The following is a 26,291-nucleotide window of genomic DNA, read 5'->3' as shown; positions in this document are numbered from 1 at the left end:
CACACATGTTTAGGTTGACCTTGAGGTCCACGCAGCACTCGTACAGATTTCCCTTTTAGCGACAACAGCTGGGAAGTTTGATTCCGATAAGAGATGCCAAAACACACACCGGTTTCAGTTTCATGATGATAACTGAGAGGCAAATCTGGTGTTTCAAAACCGGGGGAAACCCTTTTGAGAGCGTTATTCCCATAACACTTTCTCTCTATGAGTGTATGTGCTAACACAGAAGCCAGGTCACGTCCGGGTTAGTTTCATGTTTGCTGAATAGGAAAGAACCCTGATGTCTGCACGGGACACATTTGCTATTTAAATGTATGCAAATCAAAATGGTTTTGTTGCTGCTCTGATTGATGAACCGCCCAGGATCTAAACACTGATACAAGTGTAGCTCATTTCCTTTTTGAGACACTGTAATCTCTTTCCTGATGTTTCTTTTTTGTCCTCTTCCAATGATTAAAATAAACCATCTGACTTATAAGAAGTGAGATCATGGTGAGCTGGGATGTGACACTGGAAATGTGAGTTGTCACCAGCGGGTTGTGTATGTGGAAAAAATGAATGTTACTGAAAATAACAAGCTTTTACGTGGCAAAAACTGACCGCTGTCACATTCCCCGACGTCTAAAAATGCCACTGTCCTGACCAACATCCCCACATTCACTGCTTGTAAGAGCATTCAGGAGAAAATGGAGAGCGATTCCAGTACAGTGATTCCATTTTTCCCTCTCTGGCATTCATCTTTCCACGGGTTAAATATAGCATCACTAAAAACACGCGGGAATAGAGGACGGGTGAAAGACATGCATGTGGACGGGGGAGAGGGAAAAAAAGGACAGGGATTTATGGCGTTGGGAGGGGCTATATTTAGAGCGAAGCACAAAGCATCAGCAGCACTCACAGCACTGCCATGGGCTCCACATGAATGAGCGATGGGATCAATATATGGTGGAGAGTGTTTCATTGTGTTCTTGCTTGTTTTTCTTTATCCCTCCCCTATCCTTTATCCACATGTTTTCCTTTCAACACAAAGCTATATCACAGGTTTGGTTAATGAAATAAAACATGTAAAACGGAATTTGAGTGAGTAAGAAGGCATTTACTGATTCCCATTTAGAGGTGTAACCAATGATTTTTTTCTAAATCAATTTATCGGCAGATTTTTCTAGATTTTGTTCGATAAAACTACTTATAGTTATTTGGTTTTAACAAGAAATTCAGTAAACAATGAAGTTATAGAGAAAAAAATAAGTCCAAACACTGTGGCAAGCAGAACTAAAACGTTTAGACAACTAATAAATCATTTGATAATCGTCTAAGTTGTTTTTCACAAAAAAGTGAAAAAAATGCCCAAAATGTCAGTTTCAGACTTGACGCATATTTTCACAATTTTTAAACGTTATATGCCCTTTGACAAAATAACTGACAGAATAATAAACAATGAAAAAAAACGTTATTTAAGTCCCAAAAAAGTCCCCTTTTATACATATCTTTTTCCATTCGTCTTTCTCTGAGATGTATATAGCCGAGCCTCAGCTGCTTTATCATCACACTGTTGGTATCAGCGGGACTATGACGGCAGGTCAAGTAAGGTAGGGAGAGTGAATGAGGCCAACAGAGAGGGAGAAGCAGACGTTGTACACGTGGGGTGTTTTTCCCCTAATGATCAGGGCAGCTGTGCCCCAGCGTTGCTACCATCAGTTTGGCAGTAGGAAGGGGTGGGGGTGTTTGTGTGTGTGTGTGTTGGGGGAAGGAAACGCCCCTTGCAATCTCGCTCATTAGCGAGTCGAAATGATGCAGCAGGGTTGGCTGGTGGAGAGAGGAGAGGGGAGGCCACTCTCATTAGACCCCAGGGGGTACAGCAGTTCATAAGCAGCGAAGCCTGAAAGTTGGGTGAGAAATTGTGTTTGGGTTGTACGAGGCATCAGGTAGATAAAAAAGGACCAGACTCAAACACTCAGGCTAAACACCGGCAGTGACTCACAGGTGACTCACATCCCCTGCAGCGCTGGAGAGTGTGTTTTGTTCCTCGGGTTATCAGAAACGTATGGAATCAAATTTCACTAATATCAGGGTAGTCTGGTTATTCAGTGGGCAGCAATGCACCTGCAAAGCACACTTCCGCACATACCATCCTCCATCCCCTATTTTCCAAACAGTCTTTAAAAATCTGGCTTCATCTGTGGGTTAAGCTGATTTTGAGCTAACCAAAGCGTGCCAGTATCAGAGTCTAAGGAGCTTGTTTGGAGAAGTAATTAATGTGTTTTTGATGCTTCTGCCCAACAGCTGGAAGCTCAGAAGGCTGTTGTGGTTGTAGTTTTACTCAGTGACGGAGAATTAGTGATGTTATGGGAAACCTTTAATTGCAGGAACGGATGTGAGTTACACCACCTTGCAGAGACAAATAAGGCAGCTAAAAGAGAAGAAAGAGAAGGTTTTTCATGATAACTACTCTCTTCAAAATGTTGACAGTACACAACATTTTTGAGAAATAAATTGCTTCCATTACCAAACCACTTTCAATGAAGCACACGTTCCACTCATGTGCCTCTGCCAAACATTAATCCTTCTTAATCTCAATGATAAACAAATAACTGTCCCATCCTTTACTACGTCAACTGTCTCTAAAACGACTTGACTGTTAGATTGATGCCTTACCCCATTCCCAACGACTTACGTCCCCCATCCTTAGCTGGTTCTAATATAGTAAGAGGATTACAGCCACACACACGGAGCACTGTTGCCATTTTCTGATGATGGATTATCCAAAACATGCCACCGCTGCACTGCTGTTATGACATGCATCAAGCCTAGCTGGAGTATGATGAAGATTATGATGATGTAACCGTTGAAGCTAACGTGCCTAAGAGGAAAAGGATGAGCTCTGCAAAGTGCCATTTGGAATGCAGACCCACAAAAGGCTGCACTGCAAGTAGAAAACTCTCTTTGTGCACTTAAACAGTTGTCAGAGTGAGAAAAAAATGAACTTAGTCACCCCCGAACCCTGGCAGATGCGATGTGCGGCAACACTTAGCTCACACTCACTCTGTTTTCCTTTAGAGTCACCCTGAGCAACTTCTGTGGCATGTCACCAGCCTTCAGAAAGTGAGGACACCTTTGATGAAGTTACAGTTGCTAAGTAGACTGATGGTTTTCATGAAAGCTTTATATTTATCCAGGTGACGTTTATATATAGTGAATCCACATGTTTTCCACTTGGGTCGAGTAGCATAAAGCTGCTGTTGTGTCAAAAATAGATGTTCCAAACGGATTCTGGCCCAACATTTCCGGATCATAACTCCTCTGCTACACTGCTAAAGTTCACACAATTAAATATGTCAGCAGATAACTGTGAAATACCACAACAGTCAATAAATCAACTTTGCCAGAGCTGTATGAGCAAGCACACCTATAATACAAACAAAACAGTAACAGACTGTGATTCAGACACATCTCTATCCAAATTCCTACCTCGCAAGACGGAGTTACGGCTGTTTGTTTACTCTCTTCATTGTCCTTTGGTGAATCACTCCAACGTGCAGCCATCATTTCATTTCGAACCGCAGAGGAGGAAGAAGTCCTTTAGAGACCACATTGAGGTGAGGAGGATGAAGCCAAAAAAAAAAAAAAAGAAAAAGGAAGAGGAAAAATATCCTAATCCACACCGTCCGCCTTCTTCATGTCCATCAGTGGAGGAAATCTAAACACAGAGAACATGAGTTAGTGAAGTGCAGACAACACTGTCCTGTCCCATGAAGGTCCCAGTGCCAAATATAACTGCTATTTTAAGGGTTTTTACCAGGACTATTGAGGCTAGGCATCCAAGTGTAGCTACAAATCAGCACCATTAAGTACAAGAGACAGAAGAAGATAAACTCAAATGTATTTCTGAAAAATTCTATAGCCATTAAATGTCCCATGGAAGCTCCAATGATGAGCCAGGTCAACAAAGGATGGTCAAACATCTTAACTCTGACATCTTACTTACTCTAAAAGAAGAATGCTGTTAAGACATAATAACAAATGTACAACTATCTAAAAAGCCTGAATGCTGATGTTAAGGTCATTATAGAGACTAAACAGGAATATTATGCTGGTCTTTTTCAGGTGGTCAAACATGCCTGAAGGGTTTAACTAAAAATCTATTGAATGGTCAACATTCACTTAATCTATTTAATTAATTGACAGTGGATCTGCCTTAGTGCGTTTCATGGCAGGTGGATCGTTTTTTTCGGGGGGTTTTTGCAATCCTTTTGATAAAAAAAATTACCCACGAGTGACGCCTCTGTAACATTATTTAAACACTGGGAGGAAGAAACGCGACGTGCATGTCAAATACAAGCGGAATTCATAGCTCTCTGAGGGGGAGAGCGCACATTAGGATAACGGTGTAAAAGCCCCACACCAGCCATCATGAATTAAGCCATACGCCAAATATAAACCGCCAGCATTTGATGTTTCATTATGCACTATTACGACATGACACACACTATCCAAAACCGACTAATTTTCACTATTTTCTAGCAAGAAACCCCGCTTGTCGCTGTTACTAGGGGTTGCTGTTGCCGATGATAGCTAAACAGGCGGACGACAGGTTGTTGCTGGGGTTATAATTGTGAACAACATAAGAAACCCTACCTGTTACAAAAGCAGAAAACTACTCCACAAAAACAACACATTGTCCATGTTGCTAGGAAGAGAAGGGTGCTCCGCTGAGAGCCTCGGTCGATCCAAAGATGGGTCAAAAAGGCTGTCAAGAGATTACAGAGCGGGATATTCAGTCTCCTTTTAGAGCCACACTGACTGACCGCTGAGGCTCACTACCTGTTAGGAAAAACACGCTGGAAAACACGGTAAACGCCCTTCAGTGTGCATTTCTTCGTCACTGGGACCCGATAAAAAATACACCTCTTGTGTTAATTATTTTCCCATCATTCCCAAGCTTTACAATGAAGCTTAAATAGTCAAAATATAAACAAAAAGTAACATGTACTCCTACGTGGTCCCGGTTGGCGGCGCGACAATCTGTATATAGATTGACAAACCTCCCGACTCTGCTGAAGCACCGCCCCTCCACTTGCCCTCTCGAAGGGAGTCGTCCAATCAAATGAGCGGATTAAATTTGGAATTTTGAAGCGGGCCAATTGGAGGCGTTGTTACATAACAATTTCAATAAAGGGTGGAAGCTGGTCCATTCTAAGGATCCTTGGTCCATTCTTGTCAGTGGCTACAATTCACTTTGTAAGAACTTTGTCTTTTATGTTATTTTCAGTGTTGAAAGGTCGTCAGTTGAAATGGTTACATTTACACTCAGAACCTTTTATTTATTTTTATAATAACATTTCATACGATAATACAATATTGTGTTTATTAATCAACATTGTTCTAGATGAAAATGCCTAAAACTATGCAAAATAGGGTGGTCAAATTTGAAATTGGAACGCTACTTACACTATATTAATCCATTACTTTTACATGTATGACAATGTAATAAACCTCTTAAATGGACTGCTCTGCATTATGAGCACTTTTCCATTTTTAATATTTAATTTTGTCTGCTAATATGTGTGTACTTGTACTCTTTTTCAAAGTTTGGTATTTAAATACTTTATTTTGGGCTATATTTCTAGTCCCCTTCCTTTTAAGGGAGAACTATTTAATTGTTGTGATCTCCTATAATAAATGAACACCCTATTATATACATTCAATAAATGAATAGTCTACTTTTACTTTTCATAACTTAACTATGGATTTTGAATGTAAGTGTAGAACTATAATATTCCTGAAAACTCATATTTTCTTCTACCACTGATGGAATATGATCAAGCATCCTTAAAGACACACTTTTCTCTTAGAGAGTGCATTTCAATAATCAGCTATAGCCCTCACTTCGTTCCATCATTAAGCCTGTTAGACCTTTAAAGTGAGCAAAGGAAATCACAGGGACATCATTGTGAGGGAAGAGGAAACGCCCCGAGGCATCACACATATGCTGAACTCTGCAATTTCCTATCATTCAACTGGTGAAACATGTTTGCCCATCCATTAACAACTGTAACAGCAGTGTCCTTAACTATATTATGGTGACATGTAGGGCATGGCAGCCACATGGGACTCCTCAGAGCATGACAAAAAAAGGTCCGCACAGCTGATCCTGAGAAGACAAAGGCTGACAGTGTTCTGTTTGCTGGCTACTCCAGCAGCACAATGGAAGATAGGACAATAGGACTCTTTTGACCCACACTGTGGCGAGGTTTCCCTGGTTTCAGAGAGAAGCTATTGTCTAAAGAGCTGGTGCACCCTCACCCAGACAATGGAGAACTTAAACTGATGTAAGTGGGACTCTGCATTATGTGATGGCACACATGGGTTTCATTTTCACTTAATACAATTTGTTTTATCAAACTCAAATTAATGCAGCAAGATGTTATTGATCACATAAAGTGTGATTCCACCACAACAACATTATGGTTAGTTAAGTTTCCCAGCAATATAACATATGGATGGTGTCGTGTTTTCCTTAAAAAAAAACTCATAATCGGTACCTTTCTCGATAATATAACAATATGAAAATTCACAAGCAAACTATACAAATGTTTTACGGGTTTACCATCTCAAGAGCCAGCAGTGAATGTGTTTGTATTATTTTTCCAGAAAGGCAGTTGGCCCACTTACTACAATGCAAGTACAATCTCCTCTGTGCAGAGCTCGAGACAACTATAGAGTGCAGTGCTGTTTTTATGAATGGCAAAGTGAGGAGAGAGGATTTCAGATCAATGAGCAGTGAATATAACTCACTGATGTTCTGAATTCTGAATGACTATAGTTTAAGTTGCTGTTGTGTTACTTTATATACTGTATTTTCTATATGTTTTACTTTCTGAATCATGCTTGTAACTTTATTTCACTCTTTTCGATTCACATTTTTCGAATATTTCACAATCATAACTTCTTGTTGAAACAATTGTATGGCTATTCACAGATTCTTTTTTTTAATACCGAATGTATAGTTAAAAATCTACTCAAGTAAGTACTCAAGTACTCAAACATTCTTGCAGAAGAAAGAATACGAGTTCTCACTGCAGCAAAATGTTTGGCTGGATTAAGGCATCACATGAAGCCTCTGAAGACTTCAAAGCCCAGCACTGTTTGAAATACGACAGGTGGAAACAACTGCAGCACAGAATGCTTGTATGATCCAGATTTTCAACACTATTTCATGTAAAACACCCAAGACAGTATACAGTGTAGGATTTATAGAGGATGAGGACTACTCCACATGTTGTATAATGGGATCTGGCACTGAGTTTGATGACTGGATGAAACCCAGCAGCAGTCAATCTATCAAGCCCTCTGGCCAGTCAGTCTCCAATTGGAACACAATGAACACTGGAGAGAATGTTCTTTCTATTTGTGTACCAAGTGAAGCAGTGTATATTATGTTCAAAACTTGGAATATCATCATTTAGCTATTGCTAGCTACATGATGATCAAATAAATGTTCTAAATGAAGGCATGTTCATTCATATTACAAATTCAGCAGAAGCACACAAAGAGTTCTATATAGCTTTGACACTGAAGAGATTAAATCTCTCTGAAAGAAGTTCTACAGTTTGGGTTATCTAATTTCCTTTTTTTTTAAAAGAGTTGGATGAGAAGAGGCATTGAGAGATCAAGCGTAGCCTAGCATAAATAACAGAAACAGGGGGAAACAGCAATCTTGAGTCTGTCCATAGTGAAACCACACTGCCTCTTGTAGTTTGGCTGTTTAAAGTATGCATGGGAATATTTGCTAGATTTGAAAAAAAGTGAGTTGGATTAAAATGGCTGACTACCTCCAATATGTACACAAATCAAAGTGTAGAGATCAGGAGGTTGTTGTGCAAGGCTAACTGATATCCTTGGTCCTGTCTTTATGCTAAACTAAACTCGCCCCCACCCCCCCTGGCTGTAGCCAATTCAGCATATTTCCTAAAATGGTCAAACTACTCTGTTAGAGGCAAAGTTTTGAAAGTAAACATGCTGTTGCGCTGGTGATGTGAAATAAAACCCCTCTGCTTTGTCTCTAACCACAGGCTTCATATGTCAAATGCATGAATGTGTGGCCATTCAAATGTACAATTCCCGTTTTGTTCCTTTTGTGCTGAGTGCAGTTTACCTGTAGCCTACTTTCTGCGGTCGGATCCATCCTCAGTTCCCCTGACGGAGCGCCACAAAGCCGCAGCATGTGAAACCTGCTCTGCTTTTTGTCCCATCTCGCTTTCACCAAACCCTGCATCAAGGTGAAAGACAATGGCCTCTGGGTTCCCAGGGCAGTGTGGGGGGCATCATTGCTGGGATAAGTTAACCACTACTGCCAAGTACTGATGCTTTATGATAAGGACACACAGCCGGAGGTACAATGGGGTTCTTTGTGGCTAAAGCTGCACAGATAACACCCAGACCAAAAGTAGAGTTTCTTTCCGCTTATCTCCCTCTTCTGCACCTTAGGGGTCAAAGACAAGTTATAAAACATGATTGAATTTAGGGATCCTCTAAGTGTATTAGTGAAGGTGTTGTTTACAACTCCAGACCTCGAGCCTGAGAGTAGTTTGAAAGCACAACATGGAATCCGAGTGCTCTGAACTTCACAGAACTCTCTTTTGTTTGCAGACTCTCATATTATCCACATAGCAACTCATTTATCAGGTCGGACCATTATATTTGGCTTAGAAACAAGTTGACGAAAAGACTCGGTTTACTAATATTTATACAACATAAAAGTTAGGAAATAATGTGAAATATTGTTGTAACCTTAGCAATTAGTCATGTCAAACCTAGGTGGTCTGCACATGGAGCAGTGAGGGGTCTCAGGGTTAAGACAAACTTTGATTACGCACCATCTTTCATAATGAAAAGCCCACAAACATATTAGAACTATACTTGTGTGTGCATCAGTTCCTGACACGTGATGTGACTGCTGTTTGTAGTTTCAGGTGATTAAGAATCAAGAGTGCGTAGCCACTTGATACAAATCCCAGAGTGCATGCTGCCTGATGTGAAGCATGTCCTGGTCGGTCTGTCGACATGCACAATTGACTCTTAAGTCACACCGACGATGGCTACAAAACACACAAAATACCTCTCTGTGTTTGTGTTTGTGTGTGTGTGTGTGTGTGTGTGTGTGTGTGTGCATGTGTGTGTGTGTGTGTGTGTGTGTGTGTGTGTGTGTGTGTGTGTGTGTGTGTGTGTGTGTGTGTGTGTGTGTGTGTGTGTGTGTTTGTGTGTGTGTGTTTCTTCTATCGAATTTGGACATCGTGAGAGCACAGATAACTGCTTCAGTTCGCCGTTGAAAACATAGATCTTATCATTTCACAACAAGGTAAAGCAATGAAAGAAATACACGTTTTGCAGATGAACTTCGTTCCTGTTGTTTATTTCAAAATGTTAGTTTAAATGTTGAACACTTTCACCCTTTATATCAAGGGCTTAGAGTTAAATTGCAACAATACACTGTTTTCTTATTAAATAATGGAGGTTGGAATACATTTGAAAAAAGTTGTGTCTATTTGGCTTTTTCTCGCTGGAGCAGTTTGTATTTGGAATTTATAACATAACCCAACGTCTAGATGTCAATTTTAATGACTGACTACTTCTATGGTTATGAGATTACTTTTCTTTTGATAAACAGACTCCAGGTTTGATTTCAGGTGGCATTGTTTTGCCACTGAATTAGTTGAATTCACATGTATTTGGTTGGGATTCCCATTAAGGCCTGATTTAAGTTGGGGACAAATAGACACAGCGTGGTGAGGAGACACTGTTCTTCCTGCCTGCTGCACCCACTGTGTGTTTCCATGAGTCAGAGTGGGCGTCATCTGGGCACGGGGATGCCAGCGTCCATAAGCTCCGTCCATCTGTCACCAACAGTCCTCTCCTGGTTGCCAGGATTTCTTTCTTTCATTCATCCATTTATCCTTTTCTTTGTTCCCGAGTGCATCACAGCAAAATACAAGAAAGGAAGAGGATGAGTTAAAAATGACATCACATTTAAAGAAATTATTTCAACATTAATATAAATACTTTTCTTCAACAAATTGCAAATTTAAACAAAACAGTGCAAATCATTTAGAGAGGGTAATACAAATGAATCTTTACTCATTGCTGAAGAAGGGAGTCAAACCGTTATTTGCTGCTGATATAAAAAGAAATTACTTTTTAAACCTTGTACTTCATCTTTCCAGTCTTGCTGATGACACAGAGATGCTGAAAGGGAAATATGTGGGAGAGAGAAAAACGAGCATGTGTAGATTTTAAGTTTCAATCTTGCCCAAAACGTTGCATGTGATGATGGCAAGATATTTGTTTAAGATCACCCTGACCTATAGGAAATTCCAGTATGTCCCAGAGTCTCAAAATGCCTTTTACTCAACGATAAGATGGTTCTCGCAATAATTTGAAAGCAAGGTAGGTAATCTACAAAGATAGGACACATTCATTAATCTAACTAAGGGCGTCCCAGGGGTTCAACTCATATTTCTGTGTAGGATGAGGACAGATAAGAGGGGAAGCTTTAACTCTGCCTGATAATGAGATCCTAACCTCAGCATTCCACAGGTCAACCCCCTTTCAAACTCTTGGAATGAATACCAACCCCCTCAAACACACAACCGTACACTACATACAGTACTTGTAGGACACACACCCATGTGAATACACACTCACACACAAAGCTATGGGAGTCAGTGTCAGCTTAGTGTTTTACTTGAGTCAGAGGTAAAGTTGAGGCCACGTCTTTACAAATATAAAAATGACAAAGTTCACATAAGTTTGCACTTACTAATTTCTGACTGAGAAATCTGGCTTGAAATGAGCTGTCAGGAGTGCAATAAAGAAAACAGTATAGTAGAGCTGAGTTGCACTTAAAGCCTGTAGATGAGTAAGCTTTCTTTAAAGCAACAGTGAGGTATTCAGAAAAGAAAATAGAAAAACTGCCAACAATTCCATATATGCTTTTAGATGCAGAATGAGTATGATTTCTTTGAAGGGTGAATACATGTTAAAATAAGAAAGGAAAAAGGGGGAGTTTGTCTATAGTATACTGCCAGTCGTTTAACTTATTATCAACTTATCATAATGCCTATAAATGATCTGTATCATAACATAGGTATGGCAAAATACTTTCAATAAACATTTTAAAATGCTAATGTTCAAAACATAGAGTTCAGCATTTATTTTAGTGTGTACGAAGGCTTATTTGGTAATTATTTTTTTCCCAGGCTGTGATCTGTCTTTATAATAGTTGAGTTATAGACAACATAATGTTGCAGATGGAAATGAGCTAATAGCTAAATCTGCGATATCTCACCCCGCCCCCCCCCCCCCCCCTCCCTTTTTTTTTTTTAAATACATTTTTTACTGCATAATGCTTGTTTAAAAAATACTTACTTTGACCTGATGACCTCCCTACTTGAAGTGACTTGAGCTTCTTTGCCTTAATGTAGTCACCTCCGGCAGAGAGGATATCTGTTTGGTTGAGTTTAGGTTTCAGGAAGAGGAGTGCATCTCTTTGAGTTACTATGTTTACCCCCCCACCCTCCTGTCTCTTTCATCTCTTTCTCTTAGCTCTTCAAAAGGTCATGTACTGTGTGCTGCAGTGGACTTACATTCAGGTCACGGAAGTATTCATTGTAGTCCAGAGCATAGCCCACAACAAAGTGGTTCGGGATCTCAAATCCAACATCTGTAAAGGCAAACACAGACATGGACGTTAAAGATGTCAATTCTGAAATGGTCTTTTTTTAACACCATCATTTCACAAGATTTGAATCAAATGTCCCCAGCTGAAATCCAATCAGGGATATTGCCGTTATATTCGACTGGAAGTAGGGAGAATTTGGATATTTTGAAGTGGCAGCAGCAAAAAACATGTAACACCTAAAAAAAGGCACAAAAAAAAAAATTAATATCAGTTTAGGTGGGCACAATATTTAGAATATTATGACCACTTTCCCAATTTGCGAAAAAATAAAGTATATTTTATCTTATCTGCCATTTAAATTATTTTTTTTGCTTCAGTGATGTATATCAGAATTGACTGGAGTGGGCTTATCAGGTCACAAAAGAGTTTTGATAATAAACACAGTACTACTTCTCTCTTTACCAAGTAACAACATTTGCATAGCAACAACTTATATAAAAAGTGGGAAAAACATGCAACAGATTCCCTGTAACTGAGTGGCGTACATATCAGACACAGTAAACTGAGCAGAGGTACTCACAGTCTGTCAGACTTTCAGCCATGTTAGGAACCCTCTTCACCAACAGACTGAAACACATGAAATATAAACTTCATTTCCAAACTCTACAATGCACCTTTACTGTAACTAATCAGGACCCAAGACATTGTACACAAGTTATGTCCTAAAAACAACTTTCAGGTTCTTCAATTGCTACTTTATATTATAATGTATTACATTTTTGCATGCAAATCATGTGCCACTATATTTATTTGATAGCTTTAGTGACTAGATATGTTTTGATTTAATAAAAGATACAAAGTATATATCAACAAATGAATCATGACTTATTTTGTATAGGATAAGCTAGCAGTAATACAACAATTCAAATAAACCTAATCATTACCAAGTTAGCACTGAAGGCATATTCATTCAATAATAATTATAATGTAATAAGTCATTGGCCATTCTGCATAATGAATACTTTCTACTTTTGGTAGGCAAAATGTTATTTGTTTAACTATATTATTATTCAGAAATGAGTGCAGGACAGAGTATTTTTAGACTGCATTATGAATCATTTAAATCAAGTAAAGTATGTATTTCATCACTGCTCAGGACTTACCTAGTATTTAAAAAGTATTATAAATTGTCTTGCTGTTCATTTAATTTCAAAGATTTAACTGTAACAAATACCAAATCTACTTATATGTACCCAACATGCTTACACTTAAAAAGTGTTAAACAAACAGTTGAGGAGATACACTCTCAACATGACCCAGGACAGATGTTTATCTTGTTTCTGTGCATCGGAACAGACACAGACAGGAGATAGGGACAAAGTGATATCTTCTTCTTGTGTTGTCACACACTCGGTATTTCCCTCGGTGGGGAAAACACAGATGACTGAAAAACTGGCTCACCCTGCGACCTTGACCATCTTTGGTTCAAAGGTCTCCACATGCTTCAGAAGGGCCTTCATGGTCTTTCCTGTGTCAACTATGGCCTGAGGGGAGGGAAGAGATAAAGGAAGAGGGGAGAGATGAAGAGGAGGGAGGTGAGGCTTTTGAGTGGAGAATGCTTTGAAAGGGGAGAAAACTGACAACCAAATATGTAGATTGTAGGATGAAAAACTTTTTCCAACTTTACGTTTTTACGAGATTGATTACCATACTAAAAAAAGTACATGGAGTGCATGTTTTACATATGATCACTTTTCCATAAGCAGAGGAACTGTAAAAGATTTCAATTACATTATTTTAAGATGCCTCCCAACTGTCATTGGAGTTAACAACCATTGTGATATGTGTTTTTGCTCTGAGTTCGGAACCCTTTTCAAATGAAACATGATCTCAAAGAGAGAATACTTCTTTTTTCTTTTTGTCCTTTTGTACACCAAAAACAAAAGAGGCTCTTAGAAGCACAATGGCCTCTCGATCAACACGACACCCAGAAGAAGTGCAAACAAAACATTAGCAAGGTGCACATTTGAAGGACATGCTTGATAGAATTAATTTAGTTGAAATAAAGAAACTACTTTGCAAGTCAGAGCAGATGGACCACTCACCTCGACAATGAGCACACTCTTGGTACATGTAAAGAAAAAGAAAAAAAACATTAGTAACCTTTGGATTGTAACAGAGTTCGAGCTAAGTGAGAATAAAGGCTAGCGTGTTTGTGTGAAATGTACATTTCTTACAGATGGAGTCTATAGCAACAATGTTGCCAGCATCTGAACAAAAACACAGCTTATTCTCTCCTCCCCAGTAATGAACATCTGTGTCTACAGTGAGCAAAAGTCACTTCTAAGTGTCCGGGTGTTGCTCACTTTCCCTGCTGCAGGGTTTCAAATGACTCCTTGTTCCCTTGGCCGGTGTATGGGGCTCTTTGTGAGACCAGTGGAGAGTATCTATGGTTTGGGGAGAGTGATCGGAGAGAATGCAGGCGCTTGGCCAATGTTCTCTCCGTCTACACCTGAACCCTGTTACACAACACTCAGGGAAAGTGGATGGGGACGTGTAAAAAAAACCCAAAGACTCAAACATGACCGCTGCATGCAGGAGCATATAAACATACTATACGGTCAGTTGGACAATCGTGCATTGGCAGTCATTTTGCAGCATATAGAACCGTTTAGAATAATTTATAGTTCTCTTAGGATCCATATATCATGAGTGTGGGATTGTTGTAGTTTAGTCAATTAATCTTGACTATAGAAAAAGCTTTGGTATTATCCAATCATTGCTAGTATATGAAGGCAGTAACCAAAATGCAGGCAGTAACCAAAATGCTCTCTATTCTCCAATTCTAGCCTGGCTAAAAACTGATCATAACAAAATATATATAAAATATGTTCATTACTTTGTGAAAATAAAGGGATGCTATTAGTGTATCCACTGTCAAGCATGAAGGTGTCAGTATCACCTCCCTCATACCTAAAGCTGTGACTCAACAACATTTCTGAATATGACTGATGACACATGGTTAGTTTTTTGATTTGAGACTTTGTGGGAGGTTTGCTGTGATATTTTCATTCTTGTGAAGGATTGTAAGTGAGTGATTCATGTGTTCTGTGCAAGGTGGTTGTCAGCCTTTTTGTTTTTACTCCCATTGACCTTTTAAACCGCGGCTAGAATGCATCTCAGTTAAAGGAATTCAACATCAGTCTTTTTTAAGCAAACACGTGTGGGCATATTTACGCGAGCTGAGTTAGTGATCTCATGTCAGAGAATAAGGCAGTGAGCAGGGATCATTCCTACAGACTCCTCTGTCATCCATGCCAGAGCTCAAAAGGGATGAACAGTCAGTAAATCTGGCTTTTGGGAACATTCATTTTCCTAAAATTCCTAATTCATAGTTAGGCTGGTCAGGGGGCTTTAACAAATGTGGTGGGATCAAAGAGGAGAGAAAGCTTCAAAAGTGGAAGTATAGGGGAGTGATCCTGTCCAAGGGGCAATAAAAACATATTTGAAACAAAACATGTTATTCTTTTGTTGATCTAAAATGTTTATTCTCAAAGGGAAACTAATGAGTCATTTCTCTTTTGTTGACCTGTAAAGGTGATTACTTTCTGAAAGTTTAACTGACAGCCCCCTCTTGAGGCTAAAGTTTCATTTAAAAGGTATCTCAAAAACAAAAAAAACACAAATGTTTTTATGCACAATTATTTATGCACACCTTTCCACGTAGGAACGACAGATCTCCACTTCCTATGATTTGCAGCTGCTCTGTTGATTGGTCATTCTGGGCAGGAAAAGATGAAAAGAGAAAGATGATTGGTATTGTTACAAAGTATTGTTTTCAATATTATGCAATCATTATAAGTAATGTATATAATCAGTTTATTTTATTTTTGCAACACAGATTCCTTGCGCTATTGCTTGTTCCTCAAGGGGAAATTGAAGATGTATTCATTTTTTAGCCGCCAGAAATTACAATGAAAATCCGGATTGAGAAATAGCATGTTTTCTCAAAGACATGTTACTCTAGTGTTTCTCAGGAAAGAGCTGTCAGCAGCGAGAAGAATGCACATGCACAGGGAGATTAATAATACGAGACTATGAGTGTAAAATATTATTCTTTACATAAACAAAGCCAGGCTCTCTGTTTCCACCGAAAGCTTTAAAGGATGACAGCTTTGAAGTTAGATTTGTGGGCCACAGATGCATCACTCAGATAAGAGGAGCAGTGGACATGGACAAAATCCCAACCCTGGGGGCAGGTCACATGACTCCATCATGACCAGAGATGTTGAGATGGACTCACAGCGTCATTACTCAGACCCTTCCTCTAATAACAAAAGCTACTTACTGCCCTGTTGTATGTTGAAACCAAAAATAATGTTGCGTTTTTTTTAACATTTTTCTGATGTATTCATTTATTTATTAATGTAATTATTACCTAATTCACGTATACGCTTCAAGCTTATTTCGAAATATGTTGTGATTTATATATTATTATCTTTTTTCTATATATTGTCCTTTTATATGTTATTGTTTTTTTCTATTTTTTGTGTTTTTATCTGTTAATCTTGGTACATAATATTGTCCTAATTGTCCTTGTTGCAATGCTACTTGAATAATTGTCATGATATATCTTATATTAAATGAAAATGTGTTGTGACTTTGAGCAAACATCGGACATTATCGTTTGACCTCATGGTTTACCTGACCCAGCAAGTGAACATTTCTATCTATAATTCAGATAAGAATGCATTAAATCCCTTGGACCTTTGTGAAAGCCAATTCTGGATATATAAATAATAAAGCCTCCCCTGCGCTGAAAAAGGAGAGGAGGAATGTGACCACATGCAGAGAAATGTGAATCACATCATTTTAGGTGCTCTCTGCCAAAATACACTCAAGAAAATAAGTAACTGTGGTGACAAGTGCGTAGTGAAATCATTGTAAACATCACTGTGTCATTCCCAGAGTTATTTCCTCAGTTACATTCCAGGTGTTAGACAGTGCCATAAGCTGTTTCTCTTGGCAGCAAAACAGCACCAATTAGGGTGGTGTTTTCCTGACCAGAGCTCTGCAGTGGCTCCATAATCAATCGTCCTTGAGGTGTCCTGAATGTAATCTTTCCTCACTAAATATGAACAACAGTGACACCTGGTGGCTGAGCGACAAGTCAGATGTAGCACACAGTTACAAATAAGGTGTTCAAAAGTGTCTTTAGTGCATGAATGTAGGGGCTTTAATTATAAGGATCATTTGAGTATTGATTAACTGTCATTCATTTTTTTTTTCCGTTCTATTCATATAAACGTGTCATTCATTGTGTCGATAACATGTCAAAAAAGAATGAAAATAATCATTATTATAAATTCCCAGAGGCAATTTTGATGCCCTCAAATGCTTATTTTGGTCACTTTTCAGCCAACAAATAAATAAAAGTGTTGTTTTTCTCAATTAATAATCTCTGAATTTAATAAAAATAATTGCTAATCACACACTACATTTTTGCAGCGGAGAAAAAAACCATTGAAATCCTTTTTTAAAAAAAAGCATTTTTAAGTTTTTTCTTTACCGGTAGAGGATGTATTGGACTTGAGTAAGGGTCCAATACATCTGGGGACACTACAAGAAAATGCAAAGCCTGCTGTGTAGTGTTAATATCTCAAATGTGTGTTTGTATGTGTTAATGTGTGTGCCATTTACGTGTACATTATGCCATGCACCTACTAGGTAGCTCTTGAGACGGATGAACTCCACCCGAGTCTCCAGGTACTTGTTGGAGTTGCGGCCGAGCACCTTGATGAACTCCACCAGGTCTGCACAGAACTTGTAGCCTCCCTTCAGGACGCACAGCACCATGATGTTGTTGTTGTCAGCAAAGTCATCCATGATGTAGTGGGCCAGACGCTCCACCCTGCAGGAGAAATGCATTAAAAAAAAATACAAATGAAGGCAAAAAACGTTTTTACAAATCACTTTGCATGGGTTTTTTTTGGTGTATTTTTTACCTGTTCATGATTATCCCATGTGGAATGTAAACACTCTCTATGTCTTCATGGTAGTGTTCAGGGTAAGTGAACAGGTCCAGACTATATCCTGGCCAGTCATCTTTCAGCTGGGACAGAAAAAGCACTGTTAGGCATGGAAGTAAATAACTGTAGACATTTAAGAAACAGGAAAAAAGGGTTCAAGCACTATAAAAAGGCAGTTGAATTTCCATTGTCTAAAGAAGTCTAGTTTTGATGGCTATTTCAATGTAGACATTTCTGTATACATTTTGCTGTAGGATGTCATAAAGGGGAAGCTGTGAAGGTTATTCAAAAGCTTCTTATTGTTAAATGAATCCAAAAATGACTTGGGGAATTAAATCAGAGAAAAGTGAACATTTTATCTCCTAACAGCAGCTCTAAAAGCTGAGCGAATAATTACACACACATACAATGACTCATTATCTGTTGAGATTAAAACTTGTGAATTGAAACTTTTGAATTCATGAGATTAGCGTTAAACATACCACAATTCCTTTTTTCATCCCTGCGCTGTCCATTTGTAGTCGATGAAAATGTAGGATACAGGCAGCAGTGACCTTCAGGGGACATACACAGAAAGTTTACTTTCTTACACCGGACCAAATAATTAAATACTTTCCTTACTTTGAAATATTATGGTACATGAAAGTATCTCCTGTAACTCAGAGTCACAAGTGTTTCAATGTTACCTGAAGTTACTTTCTGTCTGTGAATGTGAGCTACATTTAACTGCTAAGCCACAATAACAATCTGTTATTTCCAAAGACTTACTTACAGTTTTGTTGCCTTCCTTTCCTTCCAGCGACAATTCTGAGACCTTTTGGCCAGTCACATGGACTGTGGGCTCACGCTCGAGTCATTTGCGTAAAAGGACAGCGTTGTTGCAGTCGTGGAGAATTACAGGGATAATCAGCTGCATGTGATGCTATGCTGGCTTGTGGCCGTATAACGGGCCACTGCAGGACAATGAAAACACTCGGCAAAATATACTTGGTTTAGCTTTTCATGAAGCACATTTTATTTGGGCAGATATATTGAAGTGTTTTTACAAATGATACCTTTTTCCCTAGATTTACAGAGTATTTTAGAAAGATCATTACTTCCCCTACACTGAAAAAACTGAAACTTTGACTTTAATCAGATGGATCATGTCAACAGATTTCACATAACTGTACGCGGTTAGTTGAAAGCAACAAATATTAGGTAACATTAGGTTCAACTTAATATTATTGCTTTCAACTAACTTCATACTGTTATGTGAAATCTTTTGACATAATACATTTGATTAAAGTCAACGTTTCAGTTGTTTCAGTGTAGGTGGACCTTAAAATGGCAATAGTCCAGTGAAATATCTCAATGACTGAGAAGACTGCTATTCAATGTGTTCATAATAAGTAACATATTCCACAGAAGGTTTTTCTGAATGACAATAATTTGGGGATAGAAATGTATATAAATGTCATTGATTAAATGACATATCACAAAAATATGCAAACACAGAACTGTATTTTACTAAAGCCCATGTCATATTTGAAGGGGGGAGTATGAAAACAAACAGTGCAGCACATCTGATTTAATGAAGATTTGTATGTCCTATTAGTAACTGGGTATGTAGATGGTCTTGAACCTCTCAATGAGTTTGATGTCATTCTCTAGCTGCCTCATCGCCGCCCATAGACTGTCCCTGCGGGCCTTCTTGGACAGGTTGTCTGTGACCAGTGACAGGCCCTGGTAGTCATGGTGCAGCTCATCCCAATTCTTCTTCAGGCCCTGCATGGTGAACACACAAAGGGAAACACATCACTGTCACAATAAATTCATTTTAGTAATGCAACTGTCATGGATTAACAGCTTTTATATAGCCATCAAATCAGAAGTAATGTCTGTGTTACAGGAACAACTACAGGGGTTATTCTCAAGCATTGTGGTTAATATTGTTGTAATATTAGTATTCATTTTGCCGTGCGTGGCTAAAATACTACATAACGAACATGCATAAGCCATTTTATCCTGACTAGTTATAGGGCTACGTAAAATAGTTTTCCTGACACGTTAAGGACATTAAATCATCAGATCAAATTCCAATACACCTCCAGTGTGAAACTGCTGATTCAGGGAAAGAAATGTGCAGCGATGTGTTTGTGTACCTCCAGGACGATGTGTCTCTCCTCATCCGACAGATGTTTCATGGCTCCCTGCTCCCTCTGTTCTTCCACAAACATGTCGTACTCCTCCTGAGCTCTCTGCTCTTCTTCATTGCGCTGCTGCAGATACTCAGGAACTTCTCCATAATGCTGCAAAAAGGAAACAGGGCAATAAGTTAATCTAATTAAATCAGCACTCAAGGATGGATTTCATCAATAAAAGGTTTAATATACTATTTTTTTTGTATTTACTTTTTCGGCTGTTGGCTATTTTTTTATGCGATATTAATGAAAAAATACCTTTTTCTTAATGTATTTAGGGACAAGTCCTGAATTCTCAAGGAGCTGCTTGTGTCCCTTACTGGTGTCCACAGATGTAGGCTTGGGCTTCATTGGCACCGCTGTAGCTGTCTTTATAAAGTCTCTCTGGGTTTGAAAGCCCATTGGTGGGTTGTCTGTCCTTGCAGGAACAGCTGATTTCCTCATAGTGTAGCTGTTACCAACCTCTTTCTGCACCTCTGAATAAACAAATAAATATGAAGTTAAAGTATAGAATCCCTGCTTCAAGACGCACATGCACATTCTTCAAATAGTCTGTAGGAGAACTCACGTTCAGGTAATTTGGGCTCTTTTGAATGCTTCTTGAGGTATTTCTCAGGGGTTGGTACCTCTACTTTTGCTGGTCCCATCGTCCTCATTGCATCCTTGGTGGACTTTTTCTCAAGAACAACTGTCGGCCTAAACTTCGACACATACCTACAGATCCAGAAAAATAGAGAACAATTATCATTAATTGTGTATGTCATTTAACATGAATTACATCAAACAGATTAAAGTGAGAAGTACTTTTTTGGTTAAGATAGAATTTATTGTACTCATAAATAAAAAGTAAAATATCTATAGACTACAGTTTTAGAGGAAGCTTTAGACAGACAACCACATTCAAATACTTATTTTGCCTTAGTAATTTCTGTACATTCCCGAAAAAATGACCTAATGTTAGTCTATGAGCCAGATAACATTTGCTTGCCTCATTTAATCGTTTAATCGTTTGTGGCGAAATATCTAAGCTAAATACAACAAGAAGTCAATTGCTCTGTATGTCTACAATATTAAATACAACCTTGTTCTCTAGTTACCTTAATAAAACTAGAATAATTTGAACTAGCATACTTTAACGCAACATTTAGGTTTCTATTTTGCTCTTAAAGTAGGCTACCTTTGGGTTTTTTGCAGATGAACCTCTTCCTTTGGAACGAGATTGTAGACACTTTCTCGGGGATACACAGCTTTAGACATGTTGATGTTCTTCGAGCAGGAAAAAGGAGAAAAAACTAGTGGACTAAGGTAGTTAACTTGACCGAGCTAAGATTAGCTAACGCTAGCAATACTTGGTCCAGTGAGATTTGTTTGACAACACGATGTTGCATAGTTGCTAGGTAACTAAAGGAAGAAATGCTGCATTTCATTACAGTGGTAAAGCGATAAATTGAAAATATCGCTGATACACATGTGCATTTCACCAACGTTGGTGGTTTATCATCTAGACTTCATTAAAATCTCATTGTATATACTGTATAGGCTTATTATTTATAAATCTAACAACACATCTTTTTATTCTGGTATGGCACACTGAAAAACAACTTTCTGAGAAGCATTTGAATGTTGCACACATGTCACTCGTACAAGCAGATTCGTACCGAACATGCAGAACGTTTTATCGAATTTTTGTATCATTTTACAAAAAATAAAACATGAAATAATTTTGCAACGAGAAATGTGTGCGACTGTGACCAAATATCATGTATGCCGTCTCTGCTTCGACTTCTGGCCAGTTGTGTCCCTCCAGGCTTACCGTAGTTGTTTACTGCAGCGGTCCTGCGAAACGTGTGGTACAGCATGGTGCTTTGCCCGTACAAACACATTGTTTAGTTGACACAGAATCCACACAAACAATATTTTCAGGTTTAAAGTACGGAAAGACACCATTTCACGTGAGTCAGAGTGTCTTGTCATGTACTATCATTTATGTTAACACGTAACGTTAACTACTGTTAACACAAGTCCATAGTTAAAGCAGTGTCAAAATACGAGGTGGCCAGTTTACCTAACATAAATGTGAATTAAAACTCCACTTTTTATATCACAGGAGAAAAGGCTGCTGTCATTTGAGTCCTCAATGGGTTTACTGAATGCACTAAGAGCTGTCAGATGCTACCTGAGTCCTCTTTCAACATCAAAATCATGGCTTTCCACCAAAGCCTCCTTGCTGGGAGACAGAAACATCCTGCTCATGGGTGCCCCTGGAGCAGGGAAGACCACAGTGGGCAGGATAGTGGCCCACAGGCTGGGACTGCCTGTCATTGACGTCGATGACGATGTCTTGGAGAAGTCATGGAAGATGCCTGTGGCTGCAAAGCTGGCAGCAGTAGGCGGAGAGCGTTTCCTGGAGGAAGAAGGCGATGCTTTGTGTAACTTCTCTGCCTCAGGCTGTGTTGTTTCCCTGACAGGCTCCAACCCTCTGCACACTGCAGCGATGAAACACATCAAAGAGTCTGGACTGGTCATCTATCTGGACGTGGACAGTGAAGACATCGTACAGAGACTCACCAGGATGAAAGTGAACAGGATAGTGGGACAGGAGACTGGGACGTCCATGAGGGACATTCTGCATTACAGGAAACAGTTTTATGAGAGATGGCTTGATCTGCGGGTGCTGTGTGGAACAGGGGACACAGTGGAGGAAGTAGCAGAGAAGGTGCTGAAGGCTATGGAGAGATATCAGAACCACGCTTCGGAAACCTTTGTGTCAACCAGGAGTGACAGCGTGGAATCGAAAACACTCTTTAGTGATGTGGTAGTGGAGGGTCTAGCCACAGATGGAGGCCTCTACGTTCCCAAAAATGGCTTCCCAAATATTGATGCTCGTGAATGGCTGCGACTAGTTCACATGTCATACCCAGAACGAGCATTAATTTTACTTGAAAAGTGCATACACCCATTGGATGTCCCTGCTTCGGATCTAAGAACAATGATATTTAAGGCATATGGGTCAAACTTTTCTAGTGAGGCAGTAGCACCTGTAAAACATCTCATCCACAATCAGTATATCCAGGAGCTTTTTCATGGCCCCACTGCCTCATTCAAAGACCTCGCCTTGCAGCTAATGCCACAGCTCTTCGCCTATTGCCTCCCACAGATGTGCAACTACCTTATTCTGGTAGCCACATCTGGAGACACAGGAAGTGCGGTACTCAGTGGCTTCAGCAGGCTCAGTGGCTCTGACACACACAGGACCGGGGTGCTGGTGTTTTTCCCAGAGGAAGGCGTGAGTGAGATTCAGAAGCTTCAGATGATGAGCTTCAGGGAAGGCAACGCCAGGGCCGTCAGCGTCCTGTCAGACTTTGACTTCTGTCAGAGGAGCATAAAGAGGATGTTTGGAGAGGGCGGGCTGACTGGTCACCTCGCTGTGGAGTACAGCACCGTTCTCAGCACCGCAAACTCCATCAACTGGGCCCGACTGTTGCCACAGGTAGGACATTTGTATTAACGTTTTTATTTTTACCGGCGACATTTTAACTTAATAACTGGGAAAGATAAGGTGTTTCAAAGATTAATTCAAAGGTTTTATTGCCATATAAGCTACAGTGTAGAAATGGCAATTAAATTATTCTGACCTGAGCTCCTCCAACAATGCAACATATATAATAAAATATAAAATGTACTTATATAAATAAGAAGATTGCAAGATGGCAAACAGGATTTTTGGCTGGTCGGTTTATCGGTGCACTTAACAGAGCTCAGGTGTTTAGCAGTCTTATCGCCTGTGGGATAAAACTGTCCCTGTTTGCAACTTTGCACTCATCTCGTTGTGTTTGAAGCACCATACAAATAAGAAAGATCTCGAGCTCACTATATTACGCAAGGGCCACATTTTTTTCACATCCCCACATTTTTTTTTTCATGTGGCCCTAATCCTCTTCCGTACTATATATTCCATAAACCTTGTTGTGAGCTGTTTCATGTGTGAACTATTTTCTTTCTACCAAACTACACCCTTCAACCATATCATGGTGCAGAGGGATGTGTGCATCTTAAAGGAAATAGTTCCTATAAGAAACTGCTCCAAAGGATTAGAATTGTATTTATCTGAGAGTAACTGCATCTTGATATCTGGAAAGAGGACTCAAGAGTTGAGTATTTCCATATTGTTGTTGCGCTTTGAGCACCAATAAACCGCGTACCATATAGTTCAATTATATGCATCTCTAACATTAAAAAAATAACACCAGAACGATCTAGATTTATAAAAAGCACTAATAATAATAATAATAACATGGATTTATATAGCGCCCAAGCATAGCACTAAATTATTATTATTATATATATTTTTTTTTTTCAAGGACAGTAAGAAGTAAAGCTTTTGCCACACATTTAAATTGACACATTCCTCCTTTTGCAGGTGGTGTACCATTCCTCAGCCTATCTGGATCTATGCAGAGATGGCGTTATCAAGTTCGGCGAGCCCATTGATGTTTGCATCCCCTCTGGTAACTTTGGCAACGCCATGTCTGCTGTCTACGCCAAGCAGATGGGCATCCCGATAAGAAGAATCATCTGTGCGTCCAACCACAACCGCATCATCACCGACTTTATCACCACAGGCGAGTATGATCTCCGGGCACGGCCTCTGGCGCTATCCCACTCCCCTGCCATAGATATCCTGAAATCCTCCAACCTTGAGAGGTTTATCTTCCACGTTTCGGACGGAGACGGCCATCTTGTCAAGGAGCTGTTCACACGCTTAGACAGACAGCAGCACTTTCAGGTTCCTGAGCCTCTTCTTGGCAGGATTCAGCAGGAAGTGCTGGCTGGCTGGTGCTCTGAAGAAGACTGCTTGGCCGCCATCCAGAGTGTTCACACACACACAGGCTACCTCATGGACACACACACCGCCGTGGCTAAAGTCGTCGCTGATAGGCTGCAGGACGCTTCATGCCCCATGGTGCTTTGTTCCACCGCTCACTATGGGAAATTTGCTCCCGCTGTGTGCAAAGCATTACAAATCCAAAATATTCCGGAGGATCCTGTTGAGCAGCTGAAGAAGCTCGGGTCCACTGCATCCAGACCTGGAATACACAGAGACATGATGAAGTGCCTGGAGGGAAGCAGCAGGAAGGAACACACTGTGTGTCAGGCAGAGTATGGGGCGTTAGTTGAAGAAGTGGATAACATGATACAGAGCTCCTTTTTAAAAGTGATGTAGTATTATTTTTAGCATTTGTCAATGTCCACCTTAAAGGGGACCTATTATGCTTTTTTGAGTTTATCTCCCACATCCCCTCCCTGCCTGAAACCCCCCCATTGGAATCCTTTGTTCAGTTATGTATCATAGTGCCATCACTATGAATAACTCAAACTTCTATTGGCTATCGCTCCAAAACATTTGACGTGAAAGGTTAAGGTGCGGGACATCTCGAAGCGGTTGACCAATCACAACAAAACCGGCCAGCGAACCAATCAGAACACACTGGGCTTTTGTTTTAGACAGAGGGTGAGAAGAGGTGCTTCACAGGCAGTATGAGAAAAATAATGACATTTTTGAAACATTAAAGCATATAATCATGTCACAATAGAGGCAGAAAATAAAAGTATAAACCTGAAAATGAGCATAATAGTGCCCCTTTAAGTTATTGTTCATTTAAATCAGAATTACGCATCCTTGAACAGTACTGTCCTTTGGTATCATGTACTCTTCATTCCTTTAAGATGGTCATTTTTGAAAGCATATTAACAAATAGGTTTGTGCTAAAATAAAAAGGGGCCAGAAACAAATTGCCTGAGCCTACATGATGAAAAAACGTGTTTACTCTGATTATACTCCAATAGACCTCTCAACTCAATTCAAAGAAAGAGCACATTTCCCCTCTGTGGGACAAATAAAGATATTCTGATTCTGTATTCTGATTGATGACCCAACATGTCTTTACATCATTATCCAGGACCTTGGCCCACTAGATGGGGATGTCTACCTTTTGGTCAATGTTGTGTGATAATACTAGTGAAAGTGTTGCAGTAACAGAGTAGTATTGCTGTTTAGAAGGTCAAATAAACAAGTGAATAGTGATATCAAATCAATATCTGCAGTCATTTGACTTCTTTGTATTGTACTCTACATTGTAATACAAATAGACAAGAAAATTCCCTTTCTATTTACATCATCTTCTTTCTTATTACTTAAACGTTTCTCCGCTGATGTTAGGATTGCTGAATAGCTATCAAAGCAGCATGGAAGATCTCAGCATGGCATTAAAAAACAGCTAATGAATCGATCTACATAGTCCACTAATATCGAGGTGAAGCTCAAGCAGCTGGTGTTCTCCTCCAATAAGTGTCCACTCCCTTTTAGGTGCCTCTCAGCTGCTAACATTCGACACCATT

At 39.5% G+C, this 26,291-nt stretch overlaps 4 protein-coding genes across 4 annotated transcripts in view; 1 reads left to right on the top strand and 3 right to left on the bottom strand.

Annotated features, from left to right (window-relative positions):
* LOC117495637 (rho GTPase-activating protein 21-like) overlaps window positions 1-5,007 on the bottom strand; it is a 78,001-nt gene extending 72,994 nt beyond the window's left edge. Inside the window, exons 1-2 of the mRNA XM_034147058.1 lie at window positions 4,639-5,007; window positions 3,472-3,700 (exon numbers count right to left, since the gene is read on the bottom strand). Of these exons, the coding sequence (XP_034002949.1) occupies window positions 3,472-3,549 (78 nt within the window). The 5' untranslated portion in view covers window positions 3,550-3,700; window positions 4,639-5,007. The remainder of the gene's footprint in view (window positions 1-3,471; window positions 3,701-4,638) is intronic.
* Window positions 5,008-9,872: 4,865 nt separating this feature from the next.
* On the bottom strand, window positions 9,873-18,209 carry prtfdc1a (phosphoribosyl transferase domain containing 1a). Its single transcript, XM_034149295.1, has 10 exons — window positions 18,192-18,209; window positions 17,686-17,792; window positions 17,405-17,591; window positions 15,396-15,461; window positions 13,786-13,803; window positions 13,142-13,224; window positions 12,261-12,307; window positions 11,646-11,722; window positions 10,195-10,245; window positions 9,873-9,961 (listed from the first exon to the last, which is right to left on the bottom strand). The coding sequence occupies exons 1-9, from the start codon at window positions 18,207-18,209 to the stop codon at window positions 10,198-10,200; spliced, it is 651 nt and encodes a 216-aa protein (XP_034005186.1). The 3' UTR covers window positions 9,873-9,961; window positions 10,195-10,197.
* An 809-nt stretch (window positions 18,210-19,018) lies between these two features.
* enkur (enkurin, TRPC channel interacting protein) lies at window positions 19,019-21,226 on the bottom strand. Its single transcript, XM_034149427.1, has 5 exons — window positions 21,070-21,226; window positions 20,461-20,606; window positions 20,151-20,368; window positions 19,854-20,000; window positions 19,019-19,476 (listed from the first exon to the last, which is right to left on the bottom strand). The coding sequence occupies exons 1-5, from the start codon at window positions 21,147-21,149 to the stop codon at window positions 19,303-19,305; spliced, it is 765 nt and encodes a 254-aa protein (XP_034005318.1). The 5' UTR covers window positions 21,150-21,226; the 3' UTR covers window positions 19,019-19,302.
* A 505-nt stretch (window positions 21,227-21,731) lies between these two features.
* LOC117495099 (threonine synthase-like 1) lies at window positions 21,732-25,966 on the top strand. Its single transcript, XM_034146169.1, has 3 exons — window positions 21,732-21,844; window positions 22,000-23,382; window positions 24,313-25,966. Exons 2-3 carry the CDS (start codon window positions 22,030-22,032, stop codon window positions 25,114-25,116), a joined length of 2,157 nt encoding a protein of 718 aa, XP_034002060.1. The 5' UTR covers window positions 21,732-21,844; window positions 22,000-22,029; the 3' UTR covers window positions 25,117-25,966.
* The last annotated feature ends 325 nt before the right edge of the window (window positions 25,967-26,291 follow it).

This window comes from Trematomus bernacchii, unplaced genomic scaffold (assembly GCF_902827165.1).
Source record: "Trematomus bernacchii unplaced genomic scaffold, fTreBer1.1, whole genome shotgun sequence".
Lineage (NCBI taxonomy): Eukaryota > Metazoa > Chordata > Actinopteri > Perciformes > Nototheniidae > Trematomus > Trematomus bernacchii.
This window is presented reverse-complemented; position numbering and strand designations above follow the sequence as displayed.